At 37.4% G+C, this 24,005-nt stretch overlaps 1 protein-coding gene across 1 annotated transcript in view; it reads right to left on the reverse strand.

Annotated features, from left to right (window-relative positions):
• Positions 1-16,242: 16,242 nt before the first annotated feature.
• Positions 16,243-24,005, reverse strand: part of LOC308695115 (uncharacterized protein) — a gene marked incomplete at its 3' end in the record, with an annotated part of 120,033 nt that continues 112,270 nt past the window's right edge. Inside the window, exons 13-15 of the mRNA XM_081373092.1 lie at positions 17,620-17,667; positions 16,773-16,937; positions 16,243-16,334 (exon numbers count right to left, since the gene is read on the reverse strand). Of these exons, the coding sequence (XP_081229218.1) occupies positions 16,243-16,334; positions 16,773-16,937; positions 17,620-17,667 (305 nt within the window). The remainder of the gene's footprint in view (positions 16,335-16,772; positions 16,938-17,619; positions 17,668-24,005) is intronic.

Genomic DNA, 24,005 nt, shown 5'->3' on the forward strand with positions numbered 1-24,005 from the left:
AGAGATACTGCTGTGGTAAAACACATCTTTAAAATATATGTGATATTTCTGACAATCATTGTCAATGATCAAAGCTGTGAGAGTCAACTTAGTATTATGTTAAGAGTAACACTTTAAAGGTGAGGCATGTAGTGAAGAAATAATACAATTATATATGACAGTGTTTCCATCAACACATCTAAACCCAAAGAAGCTTTTCACACAAGACTTTAACAGCTCAAAAGACACTGATTCTTTCTCACTTTCACTGGATGGTTTCTAGAAGCTTATAAAAGAGTGAGCTGAAATGCTGATGTCACGGTGATTGACACTGGTGGGCGTGTCTTATCTCATTAAACTGAACTCTTCTTCTACTGCTTATTCTCTCCATCCTCGTCTGTTTGGCTAATAGGAGGTGTTTCTCTTCCTGAAACAGAGACAATCACAGAAATTAATATAAGAGAGGAATCTGGAAATCAATTCTCAAGTCGTTGATGAGAACTCAAAATGAATGTGCTCACACATGAGTATTACGTTTTCGCGAGGTGTTTTTTTGACAAAGTGACACTGCCAACTACTGGCCAGGCATGCATTTTACAGCCTTTTTTGTCGTTTTCACAGATCCGTGTGAACGGAGATCATTTTGACAATGTTGTCATCTGTTTTCAGATGAACTGTTTTCAGGAAGTACTGTTCAAGCACTTCCTGTTGACGAATGCGCATGCGTCGCGTCTGAACGCGTTGTTGTCTTTGGAGCTCCATCGATTTATAATTCTTGATTTTTCTCTTTAAACTCACTTACAACGAACATTTCCTACTTTTCCTCACCTCATAGTTACAACGCGGACTGTTAAGCAGACGCGTCTCAGGCCTATTAGTGATCCAACATCGGATACTCTTATAGGTTACTCCTGTGGATCACAGCTGAACGCGTCTTCTCCACACTCACTTACAAACAAACATTTTTTCGCCTATCGTGCGTCTTCTCTACACCCGTACCACTAAAAAGACGGATTATATCCAAGACTTCAGTCATAAATTAGTATTAATATTGATAGCATCACTGGTAGCGTCATTGCTAACTTACTGTCCATCTGTTAAAATGGCGAATATATCAGATGTAAGTAGTCTACCTTTTGGTGCAGGTGAGGACACATTTGAGCTGCACGCGCTGCAGTCTGAGATGGAAGCTGTTGAGAAACAGATCCACGACCTTTTAGTGAGACAAGCCGAGCTGAGAGACCGGCATTTAGCTCTTGAAACATCACCCACCGATGCACACAAATCAGTGATTAACGTTACCAACCCGCTGACTCCGACCTCGTCTACTCTGTGCGTTACTCAGCATCGGTCCCAAGCGCCGAGGTCGCGATCAGCCATGGTCTCGTTCACTCCGGCTCCAACACGCCACCATGAAGCCTGGATATTTCCGCAGCGGAAGACGCGAGTCAGGTCTAGACCAAGACTCTCTCCGACCCTCCCGGTTTTCGAGATATCCACCCAAAACCGCTTCTCCCCTCTTCGCGAAACAGAATGCGATGCTGTGATCATCGGCGATTCCATCGTTCGGCACGTACACGCTACGTCAGGTAAAAGTAAGGTGCACAGTCACTGCTTTCCTCGTTCCCGAGATTCTGAACGATAACGAGCGCGTTGGAACTTTGGTATTGCACACGGGAGTGAACGACATCAGGCTGCGCCAGACGGAAGTTCTGAAGAAAGACTTCAGGAATCTGATCGATACGGTACGCAGCACATCGCCTGAAACAACGAACATTGTGTCAGGACCGCTTCCCACGTACCGACTAGGACATGAAAAGTTTAGTAGATTATTTGCGCTAAATGAATGGTTAATGGTGCAATGAGCAGAAACTGCTCTTTGTAAATAATTGGAATCTGTTTTGGGAGCGTCCTAGGCTTTACCGTGCCGATGGCTTACACCCAAGCAGATTCGGAGCGGATCTTCTATCGGATAACATCTCCAAAATGTTAAATACTTTTTGACTAGTAACCATGTAAGGACCACCCATTGGCCCAACGACGGAATCCAACGGCCTGGCGAAGGTTTAAAGTGTGTATGTCTTTTCAGCGATCCAGTGAAGTTCACTTAATTTATTGGAACTTAGTTTTAGTATTACTTTAGCTCTATGCGTAATCTGACTCCAATTTCAAATGATAATCAAATTTAGATCATATTTCTGATTAGAAAATACTCATAAATATTGATTATGAATTAATTTAGATCTTTGATTATTCTGATTATCCCATACTTTCAATTATTCGTTCATTATGGACCTAGTGTCGCTTTGAGACGTCACGTCACGACTGCGCGCTCACGATCACAAACTAGCCAGTCCTGAAATAGTCAAGTCAAGTCAAGTCAAGTTTATTTATATAGCGCTTTTCACAACACAGGTTGTATCAAAGCAGCTTCACAGTAATAAATTAGAACAATACATCAATGTTTGTTTCTAGTGGAACGTCTACGTTCGGTAATGCTGATCAATAGTATCGTTGATTGATTAATTCAATTAAATATCCCCAAATATCCCCAACTGAGCAAGCCAAAGGCAACAGTGGCAAGGAACCGAAAAACTCCATCAGGTGACCTAATGGAGAAAAAAAAACCTTGGGAGAACCCGGGCTCAGTCGGGGGCCAGTTCTCCTCTGGCGTTTATGAACTAGAGGTCGGATTTAACTGTAGGATTAAAAGTATTATATGAATGCCTGGCTGAAGAGATGCGTCTTTAATCTAGTTTTAAACTGGGAGAGCGAGTCTGAGCAACGAACAGTATCCGGAAGACTATTCCAGAGTTTTGGTGCTAAATGTGAAAATGCTCTCCCTCCTTTGGTGGATCTGGATATCCTAGGTATGACCAAAAGCCTCGAATTTAGTGACCTTAAAGAGCGCGATGGATTATAGGGCGATAGAAGATCGGTTAAATAGACTGGAGCTAAGCCGTTTAGGGCTTTATAAGTCAGTAGCAATACCTTGTAATTAATACGGGACTTTATAGGTAACCAATGTAGGGATGATAAAATCGGTGTTATATGATCATATTTTCTTGATCTAGTTAGAACTCTAGCGGCGGCATTTTGGACTAACTGTAGCTTGTTTATTAAGGATGCAGGACAACCGGCTAATAACGCATTACAGTAATCTAGTCTCGAGGTCATGAATGCATGAACTAACTTTTCTGCGTCAGAAACTGATAGCATATTACGTAGCTTAGCAATGTTTCTAAGGTGGAAAAAGGCTGTTCTTGTAACATATGAAATATGATTTTCAAAAGACAGGTTGCAGTCTAATATAACACCCAGGTCTTTTACTGTAGAGGATGAAGTAACAGGACATCCTACTATGTTAAAGTTGTATTGTGAGAGGTTTTGTGGGTGGTTTTTTGAACCGATAAGTAGTACCTCTGTCTTGTCTGGATTTAATAAAAGAAAATTATGCGTCATCCAATCTTTTATATCTTTAACACACTCTGTCAATTTGGATAATTTAGCGTTTTCATCTGGCCGTGATGAAATATAGATTTGAGTGTCATCAGCATAACAATGGAAACTAATTCCATGTTTCCTTATAATATTTCCAAGTGGTAGCATATATATTGAGAATAATAGAGGGCCTAACACAGATCCCTGCGGCACTCCATAGTTTACTGGAGTTATGATAGATTTTTCTCCATTTAAATAAACAAAATGGTAGCGGTCAGATAAATACGATCTAAACCAGCTTAATGCTTGTCCTTGAACACCAGTATAATTTTGTAGTCGATCTAAGAGTATTGTATGATCTATAGTATCGAACGCAGCACTAAGATCAAGTAAAACTAATATTGAGATACAGCCTTGGTCAGAAGCTAAAAGTAAATCATTTGTGATTTTAACGAGCGCAGTTTCAGTGCTATGATGCGGCCTGAATCCAGACTGAAACTTTTCATAGGTGTCATTTTCTTGTAAGAAAGAGCCCAGTTGAGCGGACACAACTTTTTCTAGTATTTTAGACATAAAAAATAGTCAGAGGGTGCAGTGCAAGTATTTTACCCTATGCAGCCGCTCTATTCCCTCGCCTTAAATACCAGACCAGAACAACAGGGGTTATACAAATGTTGTTTAGAGTTGTTTGGGCCAATCCATGTACCCCAGGGGGGTAGCACCTGGTTTCTTGATATATCTCAAAGAGATATCAGCCTGAGAGATACATGATTCTCCTAAGTTCTCAATCTTTTTCATTAAACCAATGACTGCAATGAAATTAAGACCATTTTACCAATCACACTGTGCCCTTTAAAATGACACCAAACATGAAAAGGAAAAACAACATATTCACAAGATGCACCATATGTGTTAAATAGACATTCCTTGAGGAGGGAGAGGGGGGATGAGTTGAAGTCAAACAAGGGGACAATGAGATAAGTTTGGGCAGGACAAGGTTCTGTGCTCTGCCTTTGTTATCTTCTGTCCAGGGTGCATTTTATGGCGTTATTGCAGGGTGAGTTTTGTTTTAACAGGAGAATCAGTTCTTACAACCAAAAGTCCAAATCATAGTCTCTGCTGCACCAATTTAACTGATATAAATACTAGTGTAGAACATTGCATAGAAACTGTGTATTCCTCGTTTAGTGAGATCAAATAATAAATCTACTGCAGGATCTAGGAAAAATCTAATTGTTATTAAAACAGAAAATGTTGCTACTAGTAAACAAAAACAATTTCTAAAGCTAGGTCTTCTAAACATTAGATCACTCACACCTAAGGCGGTTATTGTAAAAGAAATAGTCACAGATAATAGCATCGATGTACTTTGCCTTACTGAAACCTGGCTTAAACCAAATGATTATTTCGGTCTAAATGATTCTAAACCATCAGGATACTCCTATAAGCACGAGCCCCGTCTGATTGGTCGTGGCGGCGGTGTTGCAACAATCTATAGAGATATTCTCAATGTTACTCAGAAAACGGGTTATAAGTTTCATTTGTTTGAAGTACTTGTACTAAATGTTACGCTCTTAGATGTTGGAAAAACATCCCTATTATCTTTAGCCTTGGCAACTGTATATAGACCGCCTGGGCCTTACGCTGATTTCCTAAAAGAATTTGCAGATTTTCTCTCAAACCTATTAGTCAATGTCGACAAAGCATTAATTGTTGGAGATTTTAACATACACGTAGATAATCCAAATGATGCGTTAGGGGCTGCGTTTACAGATTTATTAAACTCCTTTGGGGTCAAGCAAAACGTTATCGGACCAACTCATCGTTTTAATCATACACTTGATTTAATTATATCACATGGAACCGATCCAACCGATATAGATATCATTCCACAAAGTGATGATGTCACTGACCATTATATGGTAACTTGCATATTACGTACTCCTGTAATATATCATGCGGCACCGTGTTATCGATCAGGCAGAACAATCCTTTCATCCACCATAGATAATTTTTCAAATTGCTTATTGGATCTGTCTCAGCTGCTCTGTGAACCCAAACAAACAGATGAACTAGAGGAACTAACTAGCACTATGAGCACCATTCTCTCTTGAAAATTGGATTATGTTGCACCCATTAGATTAAAAAAGATCAGAGAGAAAAGTAAAGCACCATGGTACAACAATACTACGCATGTTCTAAAGAGAGAAACCCGTAATTTAGAGCGTAAATGGAAACAAACTAATTTAGAGGTCTTTAAAATCGCATGGAAAGACAGTATGACACGTTATAAAAAGGCCCTAAAAGCGGCCAGGGCTGAGCACCTCCGCAAACTAATAGAAAACAACCAAAACAATCCTAGGTTTTTATTTAACACCGTGGCTAGACTAACAAATAAACAGACGTCACCTGAACAAAATATTCTGTTACAGTTTAGTAGTAATAATTTCATGAAGTTCTTCACTGAGAAAATAGAAAACATCAGAACCACAATTGTAAACGTTCAATCCTCAATCGCGCCTTATAATTCAGCCTCAATTATCACCCCGCAAGAACAATTACAGTGCTTTACAACTATAGAACAAAAAGAGTTAAATAAACTTATTACCTCATCTAAAACAACAACATGTTTATTAGATCCTATACCAAAAAAACTACTGAAAGAAGTGTTACCTGTAGTGGAAGAGCCTCTCCTCAATATTAACTCATCTTTATCATTAGGTTATGTTCCAAGAACATTTAAACTGGCAGTTATAAAACCTCTCATTAAGAAACCACAATTAGACCCAAATAACCTAGCAAATTATAGACCCATTTCAAATCTAACTTTTATGTCTAAAATACTAGAAAAAGTTGTGTCTGCCCAACTGGGCTCTTTCTTGCAAGAAAATGACATCTATGAAAAGTTTCAGTCTGGGTTCAGGCCGCATCATAGCACTGAAACTGCGCTCGTTAAAATCACAAATTATTTACTCTTAGCTTCTGACCAAGGCTGTATCTCAATTCTAGTTTTACTTGATCTTAGTGCTGCGTTCGATACTATAGATCACACAATACTCTTAGATCGACTACAAAATTATACTGGTGTTCAAGGACAAGCATTAAGTTGGTTCAGATCATACATATCTGACCGCTACCATTTTGTCTATTTAAATGGAGAAAAATCGATAACTCCAGTAAACTATGGAGTGCCGCAGGGATCTGTGTTAGGCCCTCTATTATTCTCAATATATATGCTGCCACTTGGAAATATTATAAGGAAACATGGAATTAGTTTCCATTGTTATGCTGATGACACTCAAATCTATATTTCATCACGGCCGGATGAAAACGCTAAATTATCCAAATTGACAGAGTGTGTTAAAGATATAAAAGATTAGATGACACGCAATTTTCTTTTATTAAATCCAGACAAGACAGAGGTACTAATCATCGGTTCAAAAAAACGCCCACAAAACCTTTCACAATACAACTTTAACATAGTAGGATGTCCTGTTACTTTATCCTCTACAGTAAAAGACCTGGGTGTTATATTAGACTGCAACCTGTCTTTTGAAAATCATATTTCATATGTTACAAGAACAGCCTTTTTCCACCTTAGAAACATTGCTAAGCTACGTAACATGCTATCAGTTCTTCTCAAGCAGGGGTCGTTGAGCACTAGGGGGCATCTACAAACTTTCAGTGGTTTAGTGTTCATACAAATGATCATTTTTTTTATTTTCAGGTCCAGTCAAGCAGGAGTCTGACTCTTTAGTAAAAAAACATATGTCAAACAAGTTGTGGACTGTAGGCAAACAAGGCTTAAAACACACTTTCCACTCAACGGCATGGAGATGTATTTCAGTGTGATCAGGTTATGTGGGCAAACAGACTGTTTTCACCTGGCAGTAACAGTCATAAGTATACCCGAATACTATTGAATGAACAAATCCTTCTTACATAAAAAAAAAAAAAAAAAAAAAAAAAAATCAAAACACTCACCCTGATCTCCAGCACATATAGTACTGGGGTTACGGATTGCAATGCTCTTCCTGCCCTGTCGGTCTATGAATGTCTTGTTAGCACCTATCGCTCGACTTAAGGCAGTCTCTGCAACAATCATGTGCCGTACCCCTTCACCTTTCTCCATCTTTGAGACATCAGCACCTAGAAATAGAGAAATACACAGAAAAAGTAGGCATTAGATCAAGTGTGTTTGCAAGCGAAGCTCAACGATTGAAATTACTACACAGAAGTCACAGAGGATCACCAGGATTTTTAGGACTATAAAACACGGTAAGGCTTAACTCTTTTTTAGCTTGTCCACAAACAAATTTGATGAAAAAGACATTGCTTTATCAAAGTTCTGTTGCTTGGAAAATGGTTCCCATAAACGTCAGAAAGAGTAAAAGGACACAGTGTATATAAAGATATGCTTTCAAATATGTAGATGTATGTTGTAACTTGTATGTTTGGTGTGCTGCTACTGCTAAGATGTATAGTTTGATGATTTGATTGGAATAATTGTATTTTTTTGTCTTGTATTGCTCTGTGGACCCCAAAAAGATTATCAACCACTCAGTGGGAGCTAAAGGGGATCTGAATAAAGAATAAAGAAAACTAAAGGATAGGAGATTCAGAGAGATTTAAAAAGAATATCCCTTCACATGAGGAGCCTGTTCTTCCTCCATATAGTCAGGGGGCCAAAACTGATTTTAAAACTTTGTTGGACACATTTTGGTACAAGTATACAACCTATCCAGTATTAATATTTAACCCCTCAACATGTGTTCTAGCCAGGTTGTCAGCTTAGAAAATGTTTTTTTTGTCCATTTTAACACTATATTCTTAAAAGTGGTAAAAGCGGATTTTTTTCCCAAAGTGCTTCCATTTTCTTCCATGTTACCTATTGTAATTTTGGGCAAATGTGCAATATAATCCAACTTATTTGCAAGCATGATCATTAAAAAATAATAATCAATAAATACCACAAGAGTATGAATAAATACCACAAGAGTATCACACCACAAGGGTCACTGTTGTGTCAGCACAGCTGTGATTTGGCAGCAGATCCAGAGAAGATGATCACAGCAGGTTTCAACAGTAGAGTGTGAACAAAACTTTATAAAGGAGTGAATCACACAATCACACAACAGATTAACTTGATCTATTGAGCATACCTTGGTTGTAACGAGTGGTTATTTCAGTCAAAGTTGCTCTTCTATCAGCTTGAATTAGTCGGCCCATTCTCCTCTGACCTCTAGCATCAACAAAGCATTTTAGCCCACAGGACTGCCGCATACTGGATGTTTTTCCCTTTTCACACCATTCTTTGTAAACCCTAGAAATGGTTGTGCGTGAAAATCCCAGTAACTGAGCAGATTGTGAAATACTCAGACTGGCCCGTCTGGCACCAACAACCATGCCACACTCAAAATTGCTTAAATCACCTTTCTTTCCCATTCTGACATTCAGTTTGGAGTTCAGGAGATTGTCTTGACCAGGACCACACCCCTAAATGCATTGAAGCAACTGCCATGTGATTGGTTGATTAGATAATTGCATTAATGAGAAATTGAACAGGTGTTCCTAATAATCCTTTAGGTGAGTGTATAGCTAGGCTAATTTACTTTCATAATTACTAGCTTACTTACTAATAGGTAAATTAAGTTTTGTGCAGATGTGTAACGGAAATATTATGTTTTTAATTTATTTGCTGCACAGCAGCCTATTTTACAGTCTGCTATAGCTAAAAGTGTTAATAAGTTTGTTAGATAGCAAAGCCCTAAGCTTATGTCAGAGGACATTGTAGTGATCCACTCAGAAACCAATCAGACTAGTGTAGTGAAAAAATTCTTTGCCTTCAGATGAGATAACATGGATCCAGAGGGAGCTGTAAGCCTAGCATCCAAAGAAAAACAAATAGGAAGAGATAATGATTGAGAAAAATGTCGTCAAGTCAAGTCATCTTTATTTATATAGCGCTTTTAACAATGTAGATTGTTTCAAAGCAGCTTTACAGAGATAAACGTATAATTTAAGGTAAGATTGTTTTGGCTTTATAGATGTTCTTTAATAAAGTTATTTTCCAGCTAAAGTTAGTTTTGATTGATTCGCTTCCGTCGCAACGATCATTTGTTATTAAATTATGGGCCGCCAAGACGACACCATTCCCTCTACACAGACTTTAAATGCGATCCTGTGAGAAACGCTGATGGCGTTCACATGCGCATCAAGAATTGGTTCTATATTTATGTGCGTTTGAATATATGTGCGCAGGTTTGTAATTCCCTACAAACCAAGCCTAAACAAATTACTGGTGTTTCCTTATAGTTTTGATTAAGAATTTTATTTTATCAATTCGGGGTAGATACGCAAATTGAGTTTTCCCGACGATGCTTTATCTGTAGGGTGGTAAAGGGATCCTCCATAGGGAGAGACTAGTTGGCACTTCAGCACTGCGTTATCATCAACTGTCAAGTCCAAACTAAATGAATCCTGTCCTTTATCAGGACACACGCGAGAGTTCATATTATAATCCAAGGCCTATGCCAGTAAATTGTCCCATGACGTAGCAAACAAATAATCCACACATAACAGGAAAGAATGCGATCGTTGGTTTACTGTTATACCACGCAAATAGGAGAAAGAACAAAACCAATCGATCTCACCAACTCCGTTGAATAAAGTCCAGCCAGCCTTCTGTGAAGACTATGTTGACGCGTCCTCAGTTTGGTAACGCGCTCGTTTTCCTCACACTACATGCGGCGTTTAACTTATATGCAGTTCGTTTTTTTCAGTAGTGATGCTTTCTTTTTTCTTTCCTACCCCAGAGAAACAGTTTACAAAACAAACTAGTAGCTGCAGCAACTGAGTACTGGCGCGCGCCCCCTGCCCTCACACACCTGCCTCCTATATCCATTTAGGTGCGCGGTGATAGGCCGGGCTCCGGCGTATCAGCCAGCATTTGTCCTTATACAAAACATCCATATCAGTACCATCACACACAGTGGAAGTAAACATGATAAATACATATAAATGAGTACATACACATATCACTCAGATATTATATGAAACCTACAAACATATATGCAATCATCTTCTATACTTAAACTCCTTTGATGATGATTTTTCTTTTAAGTAATGATACCTAAACTAATGTGCCAGTGTCACAAACTGGCAGAGTGTGTCTGCTTCCCAGACAATGTTAGGAAGATTGTTCCAAAGTTTTGGTGCTAAATAGGAAAAGGATCTACCGCCAGCAGTCGATTTATTATCAACTGGCCGGAATTTTGAGATCGCAATAGACGTGAAGGACTATAATGCGCTAAGAGCTCGCTCAAGTACTGCGGAGCTAAACCATTTAGTGCTTTGTAAGTAATCAGCAATGTTTTAAAATGTATGCAATGTTTAATAGGCAGCCAATGCAGTGTTGACAGAACCGGGCTAATATGGTCGTACTTCCTGGTTCTGGTAAGAACTCGAGCTGCTGCGTTTTGGACCAGCTGTAGTTTGTTTATTAAGCGTGCAGGGCAACCACCCAGTAGAGCATTACAATAATCTAGCCTTGATGTCATGAAAGCATGAACTAACTGTTCCGCATTTGTCAATGAGAGCATATGACGTAATTAATATATATTTTTAAGATGGAAAAATGCAGTTTTACAGATACTAGACACGTGACTTTCAAATGAAAGATTGGTATCAAAGAGCACACCCAGGTTCCTAACCGACGACGAAGACTTAACAGAGCAGCCATCAAGTGTTAGACAGTAGGCTATTCTAGATTATTACGTGAGGACGTTTTTTGTCCAATAATTAGAATCTCTGGTTTTTTTTTTCAGAATTTAGAAGAAGGAAGTTATGAGTCATCCAATTTTTTATATCAGCTATGCATTCTGTAATGTTTCATTTGTCAAGACAAATATGGAAAATACAGCCACGATAAAGCCCTTTGATTGAAGTGATTTTTCAGGAAGTGGTGTCTTTGTGCTCTTTCTGGAGATTATTGTAGTATAAAACTGTGTAATATTTTTGCAATATAATAGACACACACCTTTATTTGCATTGTGCTTAGCTTGACCTTGCTTATTCAATCCATTCAGTCTCAAAGGGATGAGACTGACAACCTGAGAGCCAACCTCTGCCAACCTGAGAGCCACTGATTTGATGGGGAAAAACATACCTTTGCCATACGACTATTACATAGTTATTACTACTAACTAGTTACTAACCCCTAACCCTAAAGAAGTGAGAGAGCAGTTTTGTTAGGATGGAATTAATAACTATAGTGATAATTAAATATAATTTGTGTTACAACCTGGTACACTAATTAAGTCAAATAGCACCATAGACCATCATCTACAGTTCTAAATTTCCGCCTTGACATTAAAGTATTATAACTTGTGCAGCATTGCACTGTCTCTCCCTGCAAGCTTTAAACTTGGCTTGACTCATTCCCATAGATATGGGTACTGATTGATAGAGGTTTTGGGATACTAGGTTATGTTTCCAAGCTGATATTCACTTTGAAAACTGGTTCTCTTTAGGCGGAGATAGTTTTTTTCATGTTCTAGTTCTGTTGTCTCTTACACTGTACAATAAATGTTCATTCTGACACTTCAGCAGACATCCCATGGGTGTTGGCTTTCATTTGATACCATTTTTATGAATATGGTCCTTGTGGTTGTGGAGATATTCAACATTTACTGTTGGCATGTCATGTTGAGCAGGAAACCAAACAATTGGCCTGAAATTGCTTGTACAAGTCACAAAAAAAAAAAAATTCAGCTTGACAACCACCCTAATATCTTACCTATGGGTGTCTTCTAACTAAAAAAATAGGGTGACAGCTTGTACCAAAACATGTCCGCAAAAGTCTTAACGGAAGCCCTTTTCAGAATTGGCCCCCTGACTAATATTCCGTGTGAAGACAAAGACTTCATATATAGGAAGACGGCACACTCCGGTTACTTATGAATGGGAGAAAGTGCAACGTCCAATATTGCGAATAAGCCCCGCCTTCTTCTAAATAACAGCCAATCGTTGATTAGTAAAGTCATCGCATCGCAAAACAAGCTTTTTTAACACTATTTGAACATAATAAACAAGCTTTATGAGACTGTTGTTGTTGTTGTTGTTGTTGTTGTTGTCAAGTTTCATTGGTGTTTTCAATTATGAAATGTAATCATAAGCTTCGTGAACAGTTTTGGAGAATTTGATGTTTCCCCATTCAAAGAGATAGGAGCTGCACTTGATGCCCGAGAGGCGTTTCAAAGATTACAATTTAAAAATAAAATAATATATTTAATTCTGTTCTGTGTGACTAAATGCATAATTTTAACCACGACTATACAGTTTTTTATTATAATTATTTTAAGATTTTAAAAAGCAATCATTTAACCATTAATTAACATGCAAAATGTATTTTTGTTTGTGGGCTATAGCAGCTATAGAGAGCAGACTTTAGCAAGCTTATGGGTTTTAGCAAAGCAACAAACTTCTTTTTCATTGAACATTTATTGTCGCACAACATAACACATTTTGCACTTGCTGTTTTAGTTGTAATACTCACATATTTCTTTTTCAGAGTTCTCCAGTTCATTAGTCAAGGCTGATCAGAGAAACAGAGAAATTAGATTATAGTGAATGAATAGATGATGTACAACGACAGTCATATGTAATGATAAACACTTTTAAAAAAAAAGGGGTTAATAGGCTAATACTTTAGCTTTTCATTTATTAGAGTTGAAAGAAATGTCTTCTCACAACATTTTTTAAACAACCATGTAGGAATATGTATCATGACCATATTCCAGGACATCACTACACTGCAAAAAAAAAAAAAAAAAAAAAAAACCTGCTTCTCTTACTTAGTATTTTTGTCTTGTCTACTTTGGCTTTGTATGTCTCTGTGTCTAGATGCTGATGTCACACAAGAAGAGGCATCGAGATCAGAGATGGACAAAGGTGCATTCATGTTGAAGAAGTCAAGTGATAGGTGTTGATAGGATATTCAGAGATAGTCTTTGGGATGTGCTGGAGGAGACTTTACGGAGTGCTCACCTCTTGCATTGTCAATTCAAGATCTAGAACACAAATCGATACACTACTTGATGGAAATAAATATTGTGATGTTATTTCCATCAAAAGATTAATCAGATTTTGGTCAGTATCTTGTACACTGGAAAAAAATGCTTCTTTTTCTTTTTTTTTTTTTACTTAGTATTTTTGTCTTGTTTCCAGTCCAAATATCTAAAAATTCTTAAATCAAGAAGCATTTACTAGATGAGTAAAATGACAAGATATTATGACCTGTTTTCCAGGGGAATCAATAAAAATTAAGTGAGTTGATGCTTAAAAAAATAAGCTTGGCTTATTTAATAATCTTACCCCATTTGCAGATAATTTTGCTTGTTTTAAATAAAAACTCACTTAATTTTTATTTATTTCCCAAGAAAACACGACTTGATATCTTATGTCATTGTACTACTTTAGTAAATGGATCTTGATTTAATAAATGTTTGATATCAAGTGTTTGCATGTGAACATCAGAGATTGAAATCACTACAAAAAGATCACTGAAGTGATTTTATCAGTTTGTACATGATTTGTGTTCTTCATATAATGGTCTCCATTTTGGTTTGTGGCATTAAAAACAAAAACAAAAAACATGTATCTAAATAGCTCAGGAAAGCAGTTACGAATGCAGGTCAGCAACAGAACAGTGTAAAGTTTTAGCTGGGTGATTATCACAAAACCATTAAAACACCACAGCGGTAAAGATTTTAAAAATAAAACGTAATTTACTACTATAAACAAATATTATAATGACAATAACGCTGTTCTCTACCTTGCTCAAAAAGCAATTTTAACAAAGGAATGAATAATGTTTGTATTTTATTGCATTTTCTGTTGAAATTCTCATTTCCGCAACTTATGTGTCATTACCGCAACAGGTGTTCATTTTATGTTAATTTAATAAATGTAGTCATTTGATTTGAAATGCACATGATTTATATACATTATGTTCTTTCAGGTTTGCCACATCATTTTGAAAATATGTCAGGTTTTAATACAATATATTTAAAAAGCTGTAGCTGTAATTTGCAATAGCCATTGCGGTAATGAGAGAAATCAGTCAAAATCAAACAGAAATGTTAATTTTTAAATATGGATTATTTCATAGTTTCAGGTTTAAAACCATGAAGATGATGTGAACTGTATTAGCTTTCTTAATGGTACTGATTTCTTCAGGCTGTAGCGGTAATGAGAATAGCCAAAAACATGTTTAATTCCAGAAATCCTGGCTTCAAACAGATTTCTGAGAGTCTCGTGTGTGGCGATCTTCAATGGTCTGCCATGAATAAAAGTGTTAAAAGTGAATCAAACGTTTGTCTATTTGAAACGACACTAACAATGACCCGCAGCTTTTCTTGCAGGTGTTGTTTGCAGTCACACATGTTATTAAAGGGTCTGGAGAAAAGTATCAGAGTAAAAGTTTCAGTTTTCTCTTTAAAATTGAGTTAAGTCAACAAAACATTTATCCTATAAATGTCGGCTCAACATCGTGATGTCTGTCAGCCTATCGGCCCGACCCTGCAACAAAACACATTTCACACTTGCTGTTTCAGTTGTAATACTTACGTATTTCTTGTTCAGAGGTCTCTTCTGCACCGGTCAAAGCTGCCCATAAAAACAGAGAAATTCAATTATAAGTGAGTGATCAGATGAACATGACAGAATTAAACTCTGAGATGATCCTGTGTGATTCGTCCTGTGCTTCTAATAAACGCTCCATCATCTGCATGACTATATGCTGTGTGTGAACATTAGTTAAATCTATCGTTAATGTGAATGATCAATATCAGCAGCTGGGTTAAATGTTTGAAATTGTTTTATTTAGCTCAACTATTGTTTAAAAAATTATTATATTGCTTGTTTAAAATGAACCCAAAATTTGATGGAAATGAACATTTATTAACAGTGTTGGGTGAAACACATTACAAGTGTTACGACCCGTGAGGTCTGTGGGTGTTGTGTGTGTGTGGGTGGGTGTCGCTCTCTCTCTCCTGCAGGTGTTTGGAGGTTGACACGGATAATCCCGCAGCTGAAGCTGATCAGCGGAAACCAGTGAGGTGTATAAACAGGGCTAGTGAAGTGCTCGGGAGGGAGATCTCTTCCTTTTCCCTTGACGTCGGTGTGGATTACCGATGGAACTGCTGTGTGGACTATGAGATCGGCTGGGTGCAGCTGATCGCTATCTTTGCCCTGCACTGTCTGTGTGGAGCCAGCTGTCGGACCAGTGTTCGTGATCAGCTGGGGAGGTGTGGTGAGCAGCGGGCTATCCTCGTGTGTATTTCATCTGCGCGGTGGGAGCCGTGGAGACTGTGTGTGGTGTTGTTTATATTTTTTTCTAGTTAGCGTTTAAGTTTTTGTTAGTTCATTAATAAATACACAAACTTGACACCTGTTTCGAGTCATCCTTAAGTTTTTCCCTCCTGGGTAGATTTATTTGTATGTCCCAACCCCCTAGACAAGCCGGGGACATAACAACAAGTAACGAGTTATGTAATCGGATTACTTTTTTCAAGTAACGCATTACTTTTAAATTTACAACAAAATATCTGAGTTACTTTTTCATTTATTGTTCATTTATATTTACATATATTATTTACTGACAGCTCTCCTGTTCCATGTTGAGAGAAATCGTGAGTAAGTGCAGAGCGGTGTGTGTGAGTGTGTGTGCGTTTGTGTGTGTGTGTGTGTGTGTGTGTGTGTGTGTGTGTGTGTGCTGTGTAAACATGACGGTTGCTGTAGTTCTAGACTAAATATTAGCATTTACTTATTAAAAGTAAAGCGGTACTGAATGACAAATATATCACCTTCTTTCAGCTCTTTCAGTTCATTTTGACGAGCTTTTCCATCTGATCCTGTTTTAACAAAAATCACAGAGGAATTAGACAATGAAACTTTACATTCATTACACATGATGGTCACTTGAAAACTAGACATACAATGAGGTCTAAAACAATAGTTCTTCTCAAGCAGGGGCCGTTGAGCACTAGGGGGCATCTGCAAACCTTCAGTGGTTTAGTGTTCATACAAATGATCATTTTGTTTTATTTACAGGTCCAGTCAAGCAGGAGTCTGGCTCTTTAGTAAAAAACATTCGTCAAACAAGTTGTGGACTGTAGGCAAACAAGGCTTAAAACACACTTTCCACTCAACGGCATGGATATTTGTATTTCAGTGTGATCAGGTTATGTGGACAAACAGGCAGTTTTCACCTGGCAGTAACAATCATAAGTATACGCGAATACTATTGAATGAACAAACTTACATTAAAAAAAAAAAATCAAAAGACTCACCATGATCTTCAGCATGTGTAGTACTGGGGTTAGGGATTGCAATGCTCCTCCTGCCCTGTCGGTCTATGGATGTCATGTTAGCACCTATCACTCGACTTAAGGCAGTCTCTGCAACAATCATGCGCCGTCCCTCTTCACCTTGCTCCATCTTTGAGACATCAGCACCTAGAAATAGAGAAATACAAAGAAAAAGTAAAATAATAAAAATCTGTAATCATTTAACCATTAATTATCATGCAAAATTTATTTTGTTTGACACACGTGTGTATTTCGGGCAATACACTGCAAAACAATGCTTTTCTTACTTTGTATTTTTGTCTTGTTTCCAGTCCAAATATCAAACATTTATTAAATCAAGATTAATTTACTAAAGTAGTAAAACAAGCAAAATTATCTGCCAGTGGGGTAAGAAAAAATAATCTTGTTGCTGTTTGAATATTAAGATTATTTTTCTTACCCCACTGGCAGATAATTTTGCTTTTTTAAACATCAACTCACTTAATTTTGATTAGTTCCCCCGGAAAACAGGACATACTATCTTATGTAATTTTACTCATCTAGTAAATGCATCTTGATTTAAGAATTTTTAGATATCTGGACTGGAAACGAGACAAAAAATAATAATAATTGCAGCGTGCAAGATACTGACCAAAATCTGATGAATCTCTTGATGGAAATAACATCACAATATTTATTTCCATCAAGAAGTGTATCAATTTTTGTTCAAGATCTTGAATTGACAATGCAAGAGGTGAGCACTCTGTAAAGTCTCCTCCAGCACATCCCAAAGACTATCTCTGAATATCCTATCAACACCTATCACTTGACTTCTTCAACATGAATGCACCTTTCTCCATCTCTGATCTCGATGCCTCTTCTTGTGTGACATCAGCATCTAGACACAGAGACATACAAAGCCAAAGTAGACATTAGATCAAGTGTTTGCATGTGAACATCAGAGATTGAAATCACTACACAAAGATCACTTAAGTGATTTTATCATTTTGTACATGATTTGTGTTCTTCATATTATGGTCTCCATTTTGGTTTGCGGCATTAAAAACAAAATCACAGTGTACAAGTTTTATCTGCGTGATTATCACAAAACCATTAAAACACCACAGCGGTAAAGATTTTTAAAAATAAAACATGTAATTTACTACTATAAACAAATATTATAATGATGTTAATTGTTTGTGACTAATGGCGCTCCCTTGTGTGCGACATAGCGTAGCTTTCTGAGTCAAGTTTTATTAGGGGTTCAAGCATAAAATGCTGAAACCCTATTGTAATTGTAAGGATTCATAAAACGCATCGTGCAGGGCAAACCGTAAGGCTTAGAGACTTGAAACCTGGCCAGATGGTAGGCCTCAATTCGGGGACAACCTATCAAAGTATGACCCCGATTGGCCCATAGGTGGCGACCGAAAGTACAAAATCGCTCATAACTCTTAGACCGTTTGACCCAGACTCAAGTGCCTTACTCCACTGTGATCCCTGGCTCAAGGCGGCTATCTCTATCTTTTCCGCTATGTCGAGTTTTGTCCAAAACCTACTTTTGCGAACTAGTCCCTGGTTTTTCGCCCGATCGGAACCAGACCAGTCTAGGGCAATTATCTGGACTCTCTAGATCAATAATTATATAAAAAAACTTAAACTTTACCCTTTGGGTAGCCATAACAGGATAATTTAGAAAATGGGTATGGCAAAAAACACTCAAAAGCCTGTAAATCCTAAACAAAAACTCAGACAACTCACTAAATTGCCTTATGTACTTAACCCTCTGAGGTCTGGGGTGTTTTTGGGGTCCTTGAGATGTTCTGACATGCCCTGACATTTGTGCTTTTTTCAGTTGCTTATAAACATATCAATGGCAAAAAAAAATACACTCTATTTAGCACAAACAGGACTACCATGATATGTGAGCCACATGTATGTACATGTTTTCGTTTTTGAGAGAATAATGTTTATGCATGGTTATTGAAAAAACTAAAAATGAAAGTTTCTGAAATAAGGCCACAAAACACATACTAAATATATGTCAATAAGACTTTTGACTAATGTTGTCGCCTAGAGTTTTTTCTTCAAAATGATGTGAAAATCATCCTGCCTAATCATTCACATAAAACGATACATTGATTTAAGTTTTGTGAAACACTTTTAGTTTGGAAAGGCAATATGCGGATGGGGCGTAAACGATCATGCATATTTAGTAGTTCACACCTGATGAGACAATGCCCCTGCATACTTAATGAGCCATTCATTCAGGTGTGTCACCTATAGCTAACTTAAATATACAAGCTTCATAAAAATGATCATTCTAGAAGAAAATTTCAGATGGCATTTAGAGGCTTTTGCATCTGAACTCTTCATATACACACACACACACACACATACACACACACACACACACACACACACACACACACACACACACACACACACACACATATATATATATATATATATATATATATATATATATATATATATATATATACTCTCCCCAAATTTGTTACTAATAAAACACAATACAAATTATTAAAAGAAAAAAAATATGTTAACCTTTTAATAGTTTGTTTACATCTATATTGTATATATATTTTTTTATTAAAAAGGTTACAATTACAACAACTCAAGCATAATCTTACAGTATATTCTACAGTAAAAACTGTACCCAAATCTAGTCAACAAAATGTTGTCTTTCATATTTCGCCTGACTGTAACGTTGTTTTTATGAAATATTAGGGCATATAAATGTTAATTTGCAGTTTAATACGGTCTTTTTGCGAGCTGTGATAAACAGTGCGCATCTCTGCCGTTCATTCATTCATAAACAGAAACCCGATTCACGTGAGAAGGAAAAAAACTTAGCCTACTACTGTATTCCTCAGCTCAGTCTGATCCTTGCTCCTCGAAATACCCGCACTTCTGAGGTATTTTCCATTATTATTATTCCTCACAGCGCTGCGAGATGGTGTAAACAAGTAATGATCTGATTAAACTTGTGTTTTCTCGAGCTGATATGGGGGCGTTCACAAGTTTGCGTGGATTGCCTCAGACATTTGCGTTTGAATAGCGCGCGCTCTCCGTGGGCGGAGTCACATTACATTTGAATCAGCTGTAATGAGCTCGACTGGAATCACTCTCTTTTAATACAGATTTCAGAAGATGAGAATATTTATTTTTTATATAAATTACTTTATTTAAAAGAAGAGAATTCAAGCTTCATGCCTGTGTGTCTGTATGTCTGTTTGACTGAGTATTCGCTGAGTTATTGTTCATTTTCGGATGCGTTTCACAATGGACTACACTGACAGAGAGAAGGCAGAACTCGCTTCGTGTTTATTTTTCTTTATTTGGCAAAAAGCACAACACTTTGTTTTTATTGTGAGTATACACAAAAATAATACACATTTAACAGAATCGATTGATGTATGAAACTTGTTTGTAAAATCAAAGTCAAAAGAGTATTTCGGGTCTCAATTCAACTGATAAGGAAAAAAGCGAGCAGATCACGCCGGCGTGATTGTCGACCTCAGAGGGTTAAAGGCCTCAAATGCTTGAACCCCGCTAAATGCTGCTTGCAGCTTTAATTTACATTTTGTATTGGTAGTGTCATTACTGTCCTTTCATGTGAGGTATGCTAGAGCTCATATTAAGTATGATCGAGTGACTCTGTTACAACTAGGAGAACTGAATTACAGAGGTAATTTCGATACAAATGCTCTCAACTCCTTCCTGGAGCTACATCTCCATGCTGGAGTGACGCCAGGCCAGGCCACAACAGGGGGATTTCCTGGCACCGTGAGGCCGACACGGAAGCGCGGTAGGCGAGGAGGAGGGGGGCGAAGACTCCGCCGACTGGTTAGCAAAGGCCGGCTAACTCTTCCGATCATACTTTTCGCCAATGTTCAGTCCTTAGTAAATAAGATGGACGATATTTTTTGTCGGATGGCTACGCAGAGGTACATTAAGGACTGTTCTGTTTTATGTTTCTGTGAAACATGGCTTGGACAGAGGACCTCCGATGAAGCCATAACACCGGCAGGCTACAATGTTTACAGAGCTGACTGCAGCGAAACAGAATGCGGTAAAACTCGCGGGGGTGGAACGGCTATCCTCGTCAAACAATCCTGGAGCACCGACAACACGGTAATATCACAGTCATGTTCTGAAAATGTGGAGTATATTACTGTGAAATGTAGGCCATTTTATTTGCCTAGAGAACTGCAGTGTGTTATATTAAGCACAGTGTATATTCATTCCGCGGCTAACAAGTATAATGCACTTAAAGAACTACACAATATGATTAGTAGGCACGAAAACTCATATCCAGATGCTGCTATGGTGATTTTAATCATTGCGTCCTCCGAAAAACTATTCCCAAATTTTATCAGTTTGTTAACTTTCCCACTAGGGGAAATAGGACTTTGGATAAATGCTACAGTAACATTAAAAATGCCTATACTGCTGTCTCCAAGCCACATTTTGGGAAATGTGATCATCTTGCAATTCTACTACAGCCCATTTACATCAAGAGGCTTAAAGCGGACCCAGACACAGTTAGAACTGTGAATATGTGGACAGATTCGCTTTGGAGGAACTGCAGGGCTGTTTGGAGGCCACAGATATTAACATTTTTAGAGAAGCCTCAGATAACATCCACGAATATACAGATACTGTTAGCAGCTATATTGAATGGTGTACTTCCATCTGCATCCCCTCCAGAACTATTATTCTTCCTAATCAGAAGCCCTGGTTTAATGCGGATGTGCGCATCAAAATTAAAAATCGCAGTATAGCCTTTAAGTCAGGAGACATCATGGAGTATAAGCATGCCAGATATGAGCTCCAAAAATCCATCAGGGCCGCCAAAAGGGCATATACCCAGAGACTCGAGAACTGTTACAGAGAAAATAACAACAGAAGGATGTGGCAAGGAATACAGTCAGTCACCAATTACAGGAAAGCTGCAAACAAAACTGTGATCCAAGACTCCTCTCTACTGGACAATCTTAACACGTTTTATGCGAGATTTGACCAAAACAATAGAGACATACCCTTGAAAGCCCCCCATAACTCAGAGGAGACTGCATTGCAGGTGCACTGTCAGGCTAGTGGCACAGGACATTAAGGAGGGAAAAAAGTATCCTATTCCATGTTTTTAATTATTGTAATGATCAAGTCAAGTCAAGTCAAGTCAACTTTATTTATATAGCGCTTTTCACAATACAGATTGTATCAAAGCAGCTTCACAGTATTAAATAAAATAGTACATCAGTGTTTGTTTCTGGTGTAAAACATCCACGTTTGGTAATGCAGATCAATAGCACTGTTGAATCGATTAATCAAATTAAGTATCCCCAACTGAGCAAGCCAAAGGCAACAGTGGCAAGGAACCGAAAAACTCCATTAGGTGACCTAATGGAGAAAAAAAAAAAAAAAAAAAAAAAAAAAAAAAAGTGCAATAGTAATTTATTCTATTTAGAGTTTTATTTTTGTACGCACAATATTACTATTATTTATTATAATGTGTATTTATCTAAACTAGAAAGGTTATTTATACACCGGTTCTGTATCTCTTTTGTATTCCTTTTAAAATGTCTAGTCGCTCTCTGCTCTACCTCATGATGTGTATGTATATATGTATATATACATGGTGTGCGTGTGTATGTATATATATATATATATATATATATATATATATATATATATATATGTGTACATATATATATATATATGTGAGTATGTGTACGTATATGTATGTATGTAGGCTATGTGAGGGTGTATGCATATTACTTTATATATTTTATTTTTAATTTAGAACCTGACTTTGAGAAATGCATAAGAATTCCAATGTACCTGTACTGAAACGTACCTGTGCAAATGGCAATAAACTTTGATGACAACCCTGTTGTCTACCTTGCACAAATAGCAATTTTAACACAGGAATGAATAATGTTTGTATTTTATTGCATTTTCTGTTGAAATTCTCATCTCCGCAACTTATGTGTCATGACCGCAACAGGTGTTCATTTTATGTTCATTTAGCCATCATTTTGAAAATATGTCAGGTTTCAATAAAATATATTAAAAAATTAAGTTGTAATTTGCAATAGCCATTGCGGTAATGAAATAAATCAGTCAAAATTATTAGAATGATTTCATAGTTTCAAGTTTAAAACCGTGAAGATGATGTGAACTGTATTAGCTTTCTTAATGGTACTAATTTCTTCAGGCTGTAGCGGTAATGAGAATAGCCAAAAACATGTTTAATTCCAGAAATCCTGGCTTCAAACAGATTTCTGAGAGTCTCGTGTGTGGCGATCTTCAATGGTCTGCCATGAATAAAAGTGTTAAAAGTGAATCAAACGTTTGTCTATTTGATACGACACTAACAATGACCCACAGCTTTTCTTGCAGGTGTTGTTTGCAGTCACACATGTTATTAACCCTCAGAGGTCGGAGATCACGCCGGCGTGATCTGCTCGCTTTTTTCCTTATGAGTTGAATTGAGACCCAAAATACTCTTTTGACTTTGATTTTACAAAACAAGTTTCATACATCAATCGATTCTGTTAAATGTGTATTATTTTTGTGTATACTCACAATAAAAACAAAGTGTTGTGCTTTTTGCCAAATAAAGAAAAATAAACGTGATGCGAGTTCTGCCTTCTATCTGCCAGTGTCGTCCATTCTGAAACGCGTCCGAAAATGAACAATAACTCAGCGAATACTCAGTCAAACAGGCAAACAGGCATGAAGCTTGAATTCTCTTCTCTTAAATGAAGTAATTTATATAAAAAACAAATATTCTCATGTTGTGAAATCTGTATTAAAAGAGAGCGATTCCAGTCGACCTCATTAGAGCTAATTCAAATGTAATGTGACTCCGCCTACGGAGAGCGCGCACTATTCAAACGCAAATGAATGAGGCAATCCAAGCAAACCTGTGAACGCCCACATATCAGTTTATTCAGATCATTACTTTAACACCGTCTCAGCAGCGCTGTGAGCAATAACAATAATGAAAAAAGTACCTCAGAAGTGCGGGTATATCGAGGAGCGAGCTGAGGAATACTGTAAGTTTTTTTTCTTCTCACGTGAATCGGGTTTCTGTTTTTGATGAATGAACGGCAGAGATGCGCGCTGTTTACCACAGCTCGCAAAAAGACAGTTTAAATTTAAATCGCGTGTGTGAATGAATGAGGATGTTTTAGCAAACTGTAT

Source organism: Scardinius erythrophthalmus (assembly GCF_964197995.2).
Source record: "Scardinius erythrophthalmus genome assembly, chromosome: 1".
In the NCBI taxonomy this organism is placed as follows: Eukaryota; Metazoa; Chordata; class Actinopteri; order Cypriniformes; family Leuciscidae; genus Scardinius; species Scardinius erythrophthalmus.